The following is a 16,252-nucleotide window of genomic DNA, read 5'->3' as shown; positions in this document are numbered from 1 at the left end:
TCTGAAAATGAACTGTTTCTGAGTTATTGAACTTTTTAGCCCAGATTTGGGTATTGGTCTAAGGCGACCAAAAAAAACATGTGGCACTATTGGAAATTGAATTTTTTTTGTTCCTAGACATTCTTGATAATCTGAACTTAAATTCTTCCAAAAAAGGTCTTTGGTTCTTTCCTCGTTAGCTCACAATCTAACTAGTGGTGAAAGTTTGGAAAAAATCTGAGAGGTAAGAGTGTCATGGTCTGGATGATTTGAGATGGAATTACCCTATACATAATGAATGGCTTGAATTAAAATTTGAAATGCAAGTATCATGGTTTAATTGTGCTACAGCCTAACATCACAAGTGCATTCTACAAGTTTTATCACTGCACAAGCAGAAGGGCCTGACATATAAAATCAACAGTAGGTTCTTTGATAAGACATGGGCATGTTCGGAATGTTTCTGTGAACATTTTGCTTGTGCAGTGATAAAACTTGTAGAATGCACTTGTGATGTTAGGCTGTATAAGGGAGTTAACTTTGTTTAAGATCAAACTGTTCCTTCTTTAATTGGAATTTTTGTCGATTATTAAATTCTGATACTTATGGGGGCATTCTGATACAATACCTATCTAAAGACGCTGCGAAATACATACTCCCACACCATAGATAGAATGCATTGAGGAAAAGGTTATACTTACATGCATTCTCAGATTCTTTAAGCTTTCAGACCACATTTTCCTGAAGCATATTGAAAAGTACCTATCATCATCATCATCATCTGCGATTCTTCTAAAACACCAAAGTTCTTATTGTCTTCTTGAGAAGCTAGTGCATTAATAACCAACCTTCAACAGGGATACAAAACAACACCTAGCTCAAATAAAAACAATCTGTTAAAAAATTCAACTTCCATCACACTCTTAAATTGGAAAACAAACTTTCTCAACTAATCAAAATCAGTAAATGGAAAACCTTAGGCTGTCCAGACTTGATACACAACCTTACTTCGAAACCACTCTCAGACATTAAAACTGAAGCCCTCAGCTTCAGCCTGAAATTCGCAACCAGTAGACATTCACACACCACCACGAACACAACCTTAAAATATAGACACAATGATTCCGACTTCACAAAAGGTTTCATACAAGGAATCACCCCTATAATGACCACTCAACCTCACAAATCAGCATTGCCAAAAAGATATACAGACACTTTAAAACATTTAACAAAAATAAATTCATTATATCACAAGCAGAAAAAGGCAGATGCATAGTAATTATAGACAAAAATCTACACATTAATATCAGACACACGTGTTTCCACAAACTTAAATACCATACATATGAAAGATATTGAAATCTTCAATAAATCCCTAAAAAACTTATAAAGAACGATAAAAAATGGACAGCATATATTGAGTACCATCGCATTATCCGTACATTATATGGTCTCCCCAAAACACATAAGCAATACATATATGTATGTCTGTGTACACATGGTGTGTATTTATGCATCATATTTTTCATTAAAGCCAACCATTGTTAAAAATGACAGAACAATTAATTGAAGATAAATTGCTATTTAATCCATAGTTAGATTCCTTTGTTATTAGTGAACACAATGGACCCAATTTGAAGTCCAATTTTCACACAAATGAATGCATGTAGGATTTCTGTGTGAGAATAAATGTCACCAAGACCAAAGTGAAAATCAATAGCTATAGTGTTAAAAGAAAGAGGGAAGTTTCTTTGCTCAATTTGTGAAAAAGAAATTTGGAGTAACTCAAATTTTGTGGTATACTGGAAGGGCAGTGGAAATATATGTAGGTTGATAATGTAAGAAGTGTGAGACAGAGGAGATGGATGAGAAGTCAGATGTGGAGGAACTCACCTTCACCCCAAACAAGGCATATTGCCACTTGGATGTAAGGAACTGCTACTTGGGGCCATGTTTATAAAAGATTAAGATGTTGCATTTGAAGTTCAGTGAAGGGGTGTGATTTTGTTGCTAAGCAGGTGTGTCGGGGATATTTATATCGAGGGGCACAAGTGCAATGAGTTCATCAGATCACATTCCATTAAAATACTTGTAAAACAGGCACAGGGATGCAACATTGTGACGATGGGACAGAAGTTGGAGCTCATTTCTTATCTTTTCTCTTAGCAAACATGTTTAGATATGTTGAGTTACACTTCTAACATTCATGAAATTTTCTTGGCACGAATTTAATTTTATTAACTGTTTTAACATTTTGTACTTAATATTTATCAAATATATTTCTATGAAGCTTGAAATGTTAAAAAAAATACAAAATGTTTTAGAATTTTGTTGAATTCTTGCAGGTGTGATTGAGAATTGGCGCATTGCAGCTGAGCATTATAATAATGATTTCCCAGATCGGAATTATTTCACTGACCTTCTTCATCTTCATTCAATGTTGGGCCTCGCCGTCCATTTTAAAACTGCAGCAGCTTTTGCCAACCTAGTGAGTTCCTTTTCATTTCACTCTATAAATTGATTTAGAATAAAGTATTTATTTAACGTCGCTTTTTTCTTATTCAGATTTTTTTTGTATTACGTTAGCTCACTCTCTACTTCTACTGATTTAGCAGGTTGTCAGTTTCCAAATTCCACTCTCTGTAGTTTTGTCCAATCACTTCCAAGTTTTCCTTGGCCAGCCCGCCTTCTTGTGATTTAGAATATTCATGTTTCTGCAACAGTTTATCCAGGAGGATGACCATACCACATGTCTGTACAAGTATAATTGATTCACATGAGGCAAGGGTAGTGCTGATGTATCTGCTTTTGTCAGATGTCACAATAACAGATCCATCTAATCATGGATCTGTCATTGCCTTGCATACAGGCAAGAGAAAACTGGGCAAGAGGCTGGCATTCACTACTGTATATCATAACGTTCCTGACACAGCTGCTATAAAACTTATTCCAGATGTAGAGAAGGACGGCATATGATGCTATCAGAGACAACAACTCATGGAATTTTACTTATGCTGCGTTCACTCTTGTAACCTACTGAGTTTATATCCGCTTGGCATATCTCTTAGTTAACAGAGTCTACGACCTGTTTCGATCAATTGCTTGTACAAGCACACGTCTTCTTTTATAAAGTTGTTAGTTTGTATATACTGTTTGTATGTGTTACAAGAACAAATCGCCTGTTCTTGTGAGTAAATATGAGATAGGATAGCCAAGGATTTGAACTTGCGAAGCTAGATTTGGAATTGAGAATTCCAATCATAAGTTAAAATAAATACAGAATGTTCTTGAAAATGGAATGTAGAATTACCATTGTTTAGTTCACATAAATAGTTAGATATCTGTTTATTGAAAAAGGAATGTGATAATGCAATTTTGTTTCTGTTAAAGAAATGAAATTAAAATAAGGAATTTAAAAACGAACAATGGAAAATGTTTGTAAAGTGGGTTAATCAAAAATTAGGTTAGAGAGTCGGCTTTATAGAAACGTGAGGAACAATGCATGTCGGGCCACGGGATCAAGATTCACGTGTTTAGTCATGCAATGACGTCATGAGTTCTCAATATAGAGAGCTTTAGGTCAGTCAATCAGTGGATAAGAGAGAAGAGTGTGTCAGCTGACATCAAACCTTGGAAGCGAAGGTTAGAAGAAGAAAATCATGTAAAGACTTTGAATTCCTTGATGCAAAGCCATTGACCGGTCGAAATGAAATAAACGAACATCACCATCTTTTGTATCTGCGTCTTCGTGTTATGTTATTCAACAGAAAAGCTATTGTCAATTTATATTATAAGAACTTTGTGAAAATCATCATCTCAAAAATAGTTAAAGAAATATGTGTCAATGTTATAGAAACACTCCCATTCACAGAACTGTCAAATGTATAAATGTCAAACGCACTATCTGTTGGTCTATCTATCTATATATCTATATCTCCCTCTCATTGAATTACATGTTCCAGCCTTTATTAAAACGTATCCTCTCTCTCTTTATATATACCCTGTCTATCTCACACTAATATGATCAGTTATTGCATAACATATGTACTGTTGGAAAAACCTGAAAGATGTCATAATACAATATTGCTTGAAAAAAATAATGATCTAGAAGTATCTACCCAGTCTTTTTACTTCTATTCATTTATTTTTTTTACTGTTTTTTTTTTTTTTTTTACCTCAAACAAGGCACAGTGCCACTAAGTCATAAGAGGCTACTATATGGGACAGATTTGCAGGGATACTATGTATGGAGTTAGGCAGTGCGATGTTTGTTCACATTACATTTAAAGTTCTGTATGTCAGTACAATCAGGAAAGCAGAGGCCTGGGAGGGAATTCCAAAGTCTAGTAGTCCTAGGGAAGAAGATATTTGAGTAGAAGGTATCTAGGGATCTCAGAAGTGAAGGGGTGGGATTTTGCTGCTTATTGGGTTTGTTGGGGATATTTATGTTGAGGGGGGTACTGGTGCTTTGAGTTCATCCGAGCATTTGTGATTAAAGTAAAACAGATGCAGGGATATCACATTTCGGTGATGGGACAAAGGTTGGAGTTTGGTCGACAGTGTGGGACTTATTAGGTTGCGGACTTTTTTTTCAACCCTATCTAGGAGTGAGAGACTAGTGGCCGATGCACTAGTTCAGATATGACAACAATATTTCCGTTTCATTTTTGTAAGGGGACCAGCATTAATTGCCATGTATCATGACTCAGCTGCTTATTACAGATGTAGAGAGAGACAGCATGTGATATTGTCAAACGTAACAAAATTTCGCTCATGCTGCCCTCACTCTTGTGGCCTGAGTTCATATCCATCACTTGCACTTGACACATCTCTTAAATAATAGTCTGCTTCAATCGATTGTGTGTTTCTTTTATAAAGTTGTTGCTTTAAAAATAACAATGAACACGCGGTACCTACCCAGTATTGCTCAGGAGTCTCGTTAATCAGTGTTAGGATGATTAATTGATATTGGAATTGGGAATCAAAAGCGTAAAAGTTTGTGCCTATATTCTGATGCCAAAAACGATTCCTGTAATTATCTTTTTTATTTGATTTTTAAAAAAAATCTTCCACTATTGGTAGTAACAACAGAATAATAAATATTTATTGATTTAAACTTAAAGTAAAACTAAAATCTTTAGATCAGTCCATCACACAAGCGTTTTTACGTTTCAGAAAATATATGCAGATTTAACATGTTTTTATGGTAATCGGGACAAAATTACTATTTTATATATTTAGAAATTTACAAATAATTGAAATCTGCAATTTTATAGTTAAATATTTAGAAATTTACAAATAATTGAAATCTGCAATTTTATAGTTAAATATTTAGAAATTTACAAATAATTGAAATGTGCAATTTTATAGTTAAATATTTAGAAATTTACAAATAATTGAAATCTGCAATTTTATAGTTACATATTTAGAAATTTACAAATAATTGAAATCTGCAATTTTATAGTTAAATATTTAGAAATTTACAAATAATTGAAATGTGCAATTTTATAGTTAAATATTTAGAAATTTACAAATAATTGAAATCTGCAATTTTATAGTTACATATTTAGAAATTTACAAATAATTGAAATGTGCAATTTTATACTTAAATATTTAGAAATTTACAAATAATTGAAATCTGCAATTTTATACTTAAATATTTAGAAATTTACAAATAATTGAAATCTGCAATTTTATAGTTAAATATTTAGAAATTTACAAATAATTGAAATCTGCAATTTTATAGTTACATATTTAGAAATTTACAAATAATTGAAATCTGCAATTTTATAGTTACATATTTAGAAATTTACAAATAATTGAAATCTGCAATTTTATACTTAAATATTTAGAAATTTACAAATAATTGAAATCTGCAATTTTATAGTTACATATTTAGAAATTTACAAATAATTGAAATCTGCAATTTTATAGTTACATATTTAGAAATTTACAAATAATTGAAATCTGCAATTTTATAGTTACATATTTAGAAATTTACAAATAATTGAAATCTGCAATTTTATAGTTAAATATTTAGAAATTTACAAATAATTGAAATCTGCAATTTTATAGTTACATATTTAGAAATTTACAAATAATTGAAATCTGCAATTTTATAGTTAAATATTTAGAAATTTACAAATAATTGAAATCTGCAATTTTATAGTTAAATATTTAGAAATTTACAAATAATTGAAATCTGCAATTTTATAGTTTAATATTTAGAAATTTACAAATAATTGAAATCTGCAATTTTATAGTTTAATATTTAGAAATTTACAAATAATTGAAATGTGCAATTTTATAGTTAAATATTTTGAAATTTACAAATAATTGAAATCTGCAATTTTATAGTTAAATATTTAGAAATTTACAAATAATTGAAATCTGCAATTTTATAGTTTAATATTTAGAAATTTACAAATAATTGAAATCTGCAATTTTATAGTTAAATGTTTAGAAATTTACAAATAATTGAAATCTGCAATTTTATAGTTAAATATTTAGAAATTTACAAATAATTGAAATCTGCAATTTTATAGTTTAATATTTAGAAATTTACAAATAATTGAAATTTGCAATTTTATAGTTAAATATTTAGAAATTTACAAATAATTGAAATCTGCAATTTTATAGTTAAATATTTAGAAATTTACAAATAATTGAAATCTGCAATTTTATAGTTAAATATTTAGAAATTTACAAATAATTGAAATCTGCAATTTTATACTTAAATATTTAGAAATTTACAAATAATTGAAATCTGCAATTTTATACTTAAATATTTAGAAATTTACAAATAATTGAAATGTGCAATTTTATAGTTAAATGTTTAGAAATTTACAAATAATTGAAATCTGCAATTTTATAGTTAAATATTTAGAAATTTACAAATAATTGAAATCTGCAATTTTATACTTTTTTTTTTTTTTTTTTTTTTTTATTACATTTGCACCCCAAACAAGGCAAATTGCCACTTTGGTGTAGGGGGCTACTATCAGGGGCAACAACTACTGGGGTACTATGTAGGGATTTGGGCAGCAAGGTGTCGGTTCACGTTACACTTGAACTTCTGCACGTCAGTACTGTTGGGGAAGCAGGGACCTGGAATGGAATTCCAGAGTCTTGCGGTTCTGGGGAAGAAACTATTGGAGTAAAAAGATCTTTTACATCTAGGGACCTCTACAGTGTGGGGGTGGGATCTAGTAGCCTGTCGGGTTTGTCGAGGGTGCTCGCGTCGTGGGGGCACAAGTGATTGCAGTTCATCAGAGCATTCACCACTAAAATACTTGTAGAACAGGCAGAGGGATGCAAAATTTCGTCGATGGGACAGAGGCTGAAGCCTAGATGCCAGTTCAGGGCCTATCAGATTTGCGACTCTCTTTTGAACCTTGTCAAGGAGCGAGAGACTAGTAGCAGATGCACCAGCCCAGATGTGGCAGCAATACTCCATACATGGGCGAATGGTGGCCTTATAGAGGTACAGGATACTTTCGGGTGTTAGTAGTTTTCTAGCACGGTAGAGAGAGCCTACCTTTCTTGCAGCGGCCCTGGCAATGCCTTCAATGTAATTGTTCCAACTCATGTTTCCTGTGAACGTTAGGCCAAGGAGTTTGAAAGATGGACTCTCAGATAAAGAGTCGTTGGCCATTGCTATTGGTGGTAGAGAGGGTTTCTTGTAATTATTGAATGAAACTAGTTTAGTCTTGGCAGCATTGAACGCGACCAACCACTTTTGTCCCCATTCCACTACAGATTGGAGGTCTTCCTCTAGTGTTTCTGCCATTTCTTTAGAAATGTGTTCATTCGTCTTCCTGTCGTGTCTGCCATAGAGTGTAGTGTCATCAGCATATATACCCATCTCAGAGGCAATGTTGTCGGGGAGGTCATTTATGAATATCAGGAACAATAGAGGTCCAAGGATAGAACCCTGGGGCACTCCCGCATTTATATCATATTGTTTAGATGTGCGACCGTCGAGGACTACCTGGATTTTTCTCTTATCTAAGAAGGATTTAATTATGTTAAGTATTCTACCAGTGATACCGTATGATCTGATTTTACTGAGGAGACTCTCATGCCATACCCTGTCAAAAGCCTTAGATATATCTAGAGCTACCGCTCTGCCTTCCCCCGCTTTGTCCAGTGATTGGTATATACGTTCAGAGATCACGGTGAGGATGTCTGCTGTGGAACGGGCTTGTCTAAATCCATATTGTTTGTCAGTCAGTAGTTTAGCATCTGTAAGATGATGGACTAGAGCATGGTTAATTATGGTCTCAAATATTTTGGCAAAAAGTGGGAGGAGGCTAATGGGGCGATAATTTGATGGGTCTGTCCTTTCGCCAGAATTCTTGAATACTGGTACAACAGAAGCAGTTTTCCAACAGCCCGGAAAGCAAGCTTCATTAAGACATTTGTTGTAGAGTTTGGAGAGAACTGGAGCTACTTCGGCTGAGCACTTTTTTAATAGCACAGCTGGGATAAGATCGGGTCCACATGCTTTTGAGGTGTCAAGGTTTTTTATGATAGCATGCACCTGAGCAGGGGTGGTTTTCAGATCGTCTAGTGTGGCGTCTGTCCGCATAGGAAAGTCAGGTAGGGGGTGGTTGGAAGGGTCCAGTGTGGAGTTTGAGGCAAACCGACTGGCAAGCATGTTAGCCTTGTCGGTTGCTGAGGAGACAACCTCGTGATTGTTGGTTAGTGGGGGAATTGTTGATTGATACTTAAATATTTAGAAATTTACAAATAATTGAAATCTGCAATTTTATAGTTAAATATTTAGAAATTTAAAAATAATTGAAATCTGTAATTTTATACTTAAATATTTAGAAATTTACAAATAATTGAAATGTGCAATTTTATAGTTAAATATTTAGAAATTTACAAATAATTGAAATCTGCAATTTTATAGTTAAATGTTTAGAAATTTACAAATAATTGAAATCTGCAATTTTATAGTTAAATATTTAGAAATTTACAAATAATTGAAATGTGCAATTTTATACTTAAATATTTAGAAATTTACAAATAATTGAAATCTGCAATTTTATAGTTAAATATTTAGAAATTTACAAATAATTGAAATCTGCAATTTTATACTTAAATATTTAGAAATTTACAAATAATTGAAATCTGCAATTTTATAGTTTAATATTTAGAAATTTACAAATAATTGAAATCTGCAATTTTATAGTTAAATATTTAGAAATTTACAAATAATTGAAATGTGCAATTTTATAATTAAATATTTAGAAATTTACAAATAATTGAAATCTGCAATTTTATAGTTAAATATTTAGAAATTTACAAATAATTGAAATCTGCAATTTTATAGTTACATATTTAGAAATTTACAAATAATTGAAATGTGCAATTTTATAGTTAAATATTTAGAAATTTACAAATAATTGAAATCTGCAATTTTATAGTTAAATATTTAGAAATTTACAAATAATTGAAATCTGCAATTTTATAGTTTAATATTTAGAAGTTTACAAATAATTGAAATCTGTAATTTTATAGTTTAATATTTAGAAATTTACAAATAATTGAAATCTGCAATTTTATAGTTAAATATTTAGAAATTTACAAATAATTGAAATCTGCAATTTTATAGTTAAATATTTAGAAATTTACAAATAATTGAAATCTGTAATTTTATACTTAAATATTTAGAAATTTACAAATAATTGAAATCTGCAATTGTATCAAAATCTGGGAAAAATATTGGAATCGTCTAATGACTTTTTACTTTCATTTTTGTTTGTCTTTTTTTTAAATATGATATTTAAAGTTCAACTATTATGGTATTATTTGATTATTAAGGCAACCAAAGTATCATTTACGAAATGACTGGATGTAAATAGCTTCCAAAAAATTCAATCTTTTTAATAAATGAGAATTCACTATGAATTCTTAGGCCAGTTTAAATGACTTTATATTTAAAAGTTTAAATGACTTTATATTTAGAAGTTTAAATGACTTTATATTTAATAGTTTAAATGCTTTAAAATTTCAAAGGATCACAATCAAAAGGAAGGAACACACAAAAATGTCCAAAACCATCTTGTAATTGGCTGAAAACACTTGGTAAATACTGTTTGTCTAATTCTTTCAGTAGCTGGTTCAATTTTTGTTCAATTTTCTTTTTTAATCTAAAATAGCGAACACGTGTTACATCAATTAATTGTCTGCTATTTTATATTTTGTTATATTTCTCATTCATTCATAGAAAGACAACTTGCTATGAGAAAATCCTTTTCTCACTTTTATGGTGAAGATAAACTCTGTAATTTTTATACATGAATCTGATAACGTTTATAAATAGCAAGTTATTAATTGCCATCAGTCGTTTTTTTGAATTTTTTTTTGTTTTACTTCAAAACAAAAGTAGTGTCTGAGTTAAAATGAAAAAAAAAAGTGCTCCCATGACAAATTCACTATCACCTTGATTTAATATTTTAGATATTTTTTTACTATCTTTTCTTAGTTTGTATCGTGACACGACTGACATGTCTGCTTACTACATTGTTTTTGACAAGAGTTCAGCTTATGATATGGTTATCTTTTAAATTATTTCTTTAGGTATGTGAACATTTTTAACCCAAGGACAGACAAATGGAGACCTGAGTATTTTGATGAAATAACAGGTACCACTATTACAGTTAACCTTAAAAAAATCATGTCTTCAGAATGATGCTATTCTTAGATTTCTGCCAAACTGTCCCTCATATTTATCTACATCAATCACTTTCAGAGTTGGCAAACTCCCAAGAAAATTTACCCAGAAAATTCTACCCTCAAACATACTTCAAATCTAAGTATTCCAAAGAGTTAGCATACAAGCAGAAGCATTGATGATTTAGAAGGGAAATTAAATTTGATTGAAATTACTAAAGTATTATTAGGCAGCAAGATACACTTGGAATGCTGTATCATCAAATGTGCATGTCAAAAAACTTTATCTATCCCTGGTAATTGAGTCTGATTTTGCAGTAGATTTATTCTGCAGTGATGTAAAAATGAGTACTATAGGGGGGAGTATAGGGTTCTTAAACATGTAACTGATGAAAAAAACTCTACATATTTTGATGAAAATATGAAAAAATAAAAATGGACGTAGAAAAACAGCAAACCAAATTTAATGCTGCCATAAATAAACATAATGAAACTAAGGTGAATTATTCCAATGATATTTTCTACCATATTATATAACTGCTTCCCTAGAGGGTATAGGTTGTTAAGAGACACAAAATATGTAATCTTACCAAATTATTTGACCATCAAAAGACTAAACTTACCTCTATGAATCCTGTAGTTGAACATAACAATTTTCATATTTATATATAAAAGAAAGTTCAAGTTACTAGTGCAGAAAAACATTTCAATATCTTCACTTGTTGATGTTGTTATTACTTTGATTATAAGAGTGCTAATATCTTTATATGTCAAGTGTGTGAATGTGAAAAACTCAGAATGTTGTCAGTATCAAAACTGTTACTTAATAACAAAACTATTGATTTGAAAAATTTACAAAAAGCTAACTGGGATGAAATGCTGAAAAGAGCAACAGTTTATTAATTTACCATGAATGCTACAGAGGATGATGTTAATCAGTGCAGAGAAGTACTTCCTGTTAAATTTAGCAAGTTATTGCTGTTATACAGTTTTTAAGAAATTGAGATACAATAGTTGCAAGAATTTAGTATCTGAAAGAGATACTGTGGAAGAACTTGCTGAAACTGTTTACTTTCAGGGGATTAATAGAGGTTCTCTATAATATCCGAATGATATTACAACAAATTTTTTTTATCTACAATTATGCAGTTACTGATGTTGTGTTATTCATAAGACTGGCTGGATCACTAGTTGGGTTAGGGTCGTTTGAATCTAAACCATTAGGCGTGCCTCCACAATCAGACGTAAACACAAAAGACGTCTCATATACTTTTAAATAACATGTATCAGGAATGAATGATTAGAAACAATGTTTATTTTCCAGTAACAACACTGACAGCATGAAGGAATCGTGTGGTGGGTGGGTGTTAAATGATAATGTGCCCGCTTTTCTGCCCCCACAGTCGCTGCTTCTCTTCTCGTTGTTTGGTTGTCTCTATTTTATTGGAATAGATGACGTCAAAACATTCCTCCAGGTATTGTCTTAAATGTTGCTCAGTTCCCCATTTTGAACCTCTTTGATGTCATTGCCAGCACACTTTGATCCTCCTGAGTCTGGCCTCTATTGTCATCCTCACAGCTCAGGCAACCAACCGACCCCTCCAGCACCACCTCTGCCATCTGCCCCCCCTCCCTCTCTATAACACTGATAAACTGTTAAAAACTCCTTTATTCCATTCTGTGCATCAAAGACAATTAACTATGCACATAAAATTGAATGTTTTGCCAGATGCTAATCTTTTTTTATGTTAACTTTTGAGATGATAGTCACAGTATTGAAAAAATAAAAAGAATGCTTAAGCTTTTCAAATTTTCTCTTAAATAATTTTGTGAAAAAGAAAATAACTATTAAGAAGAAATTAATCAGAAAAAGAAAATTTCAAACATTCAACTAAATTATTCAACAAGTTTGATTTTCTACACTAGTAACTTTGTTTATATTAAAATTATTTGCTTGAATTTAGTTTTTGTTTATTTATTTTGTAACTTATTCAATTTCATTTATCTATAGTTCATTTTCAATTTTGAAACTATCATTTTTTTTTGTATTTTAGAAATTATTCATCAATTTTTATTTTTGAAATTATCGTTTTTATTTTTGAAATTATCGTTTTTATTTTTGAAATTATCGTTTTTATTTTTGAAATTATCGTTTTTATTTTAAAAATTATCGTTTTAATTTTTGAAATTGTTCATTTTTATTTAAAAAAAATTGTTTTCATTCAAAAAAAAAAGTTTTCCATTTAAAAATTTTTTGTTCCTTTTTCTTTTTTAATGTAATTATTTAAGTAAATAAACAAATTTTAGTCTTTAAAATTTATGAAACCGCGCATTGTTTATTTACTTTTAATGCAGAAAAAAAACTATTTTTTCCTTTTGAATTCTTGATTTTTATTTTTAATTAATATTCAATAAGTTCAGTTTCAGTATAAATCGTGTTTCTTATTTTTCTCTTTTTCAAAGCAAGTTTGAAAGCTTTCTAATGCTTTTTTAAAGCTCTTATTTATTATCGACAGTTTGTTTGATAGATTTTGCTTGTACTTCATGCATGATGTCACTTTTCAGTGATTAGGCCTGCTTTTTTTATCAAGGCCACAAATTTACTCTGCCCATTACACCAATATGTCATTCTTTGTTTTTGTAAAACTATTAACAAGATTAAAATGACTTGTTTTAAAAGAAAATAGAAATTCATTGTGTTGGAGTTAAATAAATTTTTGAAATTGGATTAAAAAAATGTTTAAAAACAATTGCAGTTATGATTTTAAATATTTGATTAATTATAAATAAAAAATATCAGTTATGTTAACACTTCCATAGACATACAAGAAGTTGTCACACAATTTTATTAATATACAATTCGTGTTCTAAAAGTAATGCCTCCTATTTTTATTTTATTTCATCCGAATGGATCAGAGGGGATTGCAAACTGTTTACCTTAAGGTTTTATCTCTGTTGGAGATGTTGATGGTGTGAGACTTTAAGAAAACAGTCATTGTCATATAAATGCATCAGAAACAGGGATGTGTCATTGAATTCCTTGCAGAATGGTGGTGACTCTGTAGAAAAATAAATTCTGGAGTACAATAGGTCACTCGTTGTAATGATACCTCTCTCATCTCCGCAATTCTTTAACTTTTTGAGTTAAAAAAAAATAGGTTTTACTTTTGGAATGAACTCATACATAGATTTGAGTAAAAAATTTCATTTCAAACATGCAACTAAATCACTCGGTATTATAAAGTTATAAAGAGTAAATTAAGTAATTCCGGGTAAGTGTAGCGCCCTCCCCTATATCTCTATATAGTAGTCATTGAAAATGTAGCCTTAACTATGGCTGACTACTCTTCTTTACAGGAATATTCATATTGCTCTCCATGAGAGTTTATATGTCACTCATTAAAAAATGAACACTCAAATCACAAATCATCCATTTGCTGTGGGTCGGCAAGAGTCTGGAAGAAAGACACAACTTAGTATTTAGTGGAAAAGGAAAGCAAACGCAACAAATAAAGAAAAGTGGTTATACGTCCCACTGCCAAGTGTGCATGACTTGTGCATAATGCTGAAAGACATATTCTCATGATGTTTTATAGTAAATGGAAGAGTTCATTGTTATTTTTAAGGTGGGCACCACTACATAGACAAATAATCAACATCCAATGACAATCACTCCTTTCCATGCCTGTGATATCATAAAAAAAATCCTCTGGAAACTGCCAAGCCATGTAGGTGTGATCTTATCCTTGCTATACTAACAAAGAAATGCTCTGCTGAGTTAGCCCTTGTTCCCTTCAACCTCTACAACAAATGCGCTAGTCCACCACCTCATAAATGCTAGATTTATTTTTGATCAACAATATGGATTTAGACAAGCTATTATATTGCTTCACTTATTTTGTCCTTTAGTCCCCACATTCAATGAGCGAAGTAACAGAATTGATTTTCCAGGAAAACTCCGGTTGCCCCTAAATAAAGGGAATAATTTTTTCTGGGTCGGAATTTATTCATTTCACACTTTTCGTTAGACCTTGAAGGATTTGAAGTGGCTTCAAGCCTTGTCTGGAGTAGTTTCCATAGACCCCCACCCCCCAAAAAAACGTACATCTCACTGTTCAACTACCTACTCTAAGTGTCTGCTTAAATATTGTCCCTAATTTCTAATAGACCTTAGGTTTCAGTGGCCATGTTCCTTGTTTATGGTAGGCATGATAAAAAAAAAAAAATGAATATAAATATGGTGGAAAACATAAACATAGGTAAATGAACATACACCTGAAGAAGGCAAGATGTAACTTTGGTCAAGGAGCGTACGCACACCTGTCAATATCATATATGAATTTGCCCATGCATGATGTATTGCTGCCACATGGGGGTCAGCGCTTTCAATCTAATAGGTCCCACGCAGTCAAACAAGCTTCAACCTCTGTCTCATCATCGCAATGTTGCATGCCTCTGCTTGTTTTACAAGTATTTTAAAGGAATGTGCTATGACAAACACTTGCCACTATTGCCCCACCCCCTCAACATAAATACTTTTGACTAGAGAAGCAATAAAATCTCACGCTTTTACTGTAGAAGTCCTCTGATGCCAGAACGCCTTTTATTCTAATAATTTCGAGCTGTAAACTTTGGAATTCCTTCCCTATTTCCTGACTCCCTGACATTTCCTAACATACATAAATCTAATGTGAACAATAAGAGTAGAAAGTGAATTTTTCGTTTATTTTCCGCAGCTTCGTACTTTCGCTTTTCTTATTTTGTCCTTTAGTTCTCACATTCAATGAACGATGTTTCTGACAGAGGGGTAAGAATTGTTTTCTAGGTTGGAATCTATTTATCTCACATTTAATATCGGATTTTAGACCTTAAAGTACTTTTGTTCTTCTTTAGCTCCTTATGGTAAGTGGTTTCATGCCTTGTCTGGAACAAGTTCCAGAAAATTTTTTTTTTTTTTTTTTTATTAAATCAACATCTCACTGCTCAACTACCTAGTTGAAGTGCCTGTTTAAACATTGTCCCTAATTTACTGTAGACCCTTATATTTCCGTGACAATATGCTTTGTTTGTGGTCAGTATGAAAAAAAATATGAATATATAAGTTTAGGTAAATGAACTAAAAACCAAAATTTTATTTCTATGCTATTTTTTTGTTCTCTTCAGACTCCCAAAAAAGATAACGAAATTGTTGTTCTTGGAGAAGCACCAAATGAAGATTTTTTTAAACTTTTGTATTCTATCCTACGAGGTAAGTTTCTTAAAGAATTTCAAGACAATTTTTTTTTTTTTACATTTTAATCGATTTAAGGTTCAAAGCAAATGAAATCATTAAATCTTGCATCCCTTTTATTTATAAAATGTTAATGTTGGGATAATTAATCAGAATTTGGGGAAAATCAGAACTTTTGGGGATATTGTAATCAGAAAAATTTGTGCTTAGTAGTAATAATAAAGTAATAAATATTTATTTAAAACTATCAGTAAAGCTAAGAACTGTAGATAACCCCATGAGTGAGTGTTTTACGTTTGAAAAAGTATATGCACATTTAACGTGTGTTTTTATGGGAATCAAGATAAAATAATGATTTTA

The 16,252-nt window shown here is 31.1% G+C and overlaps 1 protein-coding gene across 3 annotated transcripts in view; it reads left to right on the top strand.

Moving 5' to 3' along the window:
• Positions 1–16,252, top strand: part of LOC145303412 (uncharacterized) — a 113,564-nt gene that overhangs the window by 78,315 nt on the left and 18,997 nt on the right. For all 3 annotated transcript variants that reach the window (XM_080144733.1, XM_080144734.1, XM_080144732.1), the window contains 2 exons: positions 2,325–2,467; positions 15,826–15,910. In XM_080144733.1, coding sequence (XP_080000859.1) covers positions 2,325–2,467; positions 15,826–15,910 — 228 coding nt within the window. The remainder of the gene's footprint in view (positions 1–2,324; positions 2,468–15,825; positions 15,911–16,252) is intronic.

This window comes from Euprymna scolopes, chromosome 19 (genome assembly GCF_053919585.1).
Source record: "Euprymna scolopes isolate OS-2025 chromosome 19, ASM5391958v1, whole genome shotgun sequence".
In the NCBI taxonomy this organism is placed as follows: Eukaryota; Metazoa; Mollusca; class Cephalopoda; order Sepiida; family Sepiolidae; genus Euprymna; species Euprymna scolopes.
This window is presented reverse-complemented; position numbering and strand designations above follow the sequence as displayed.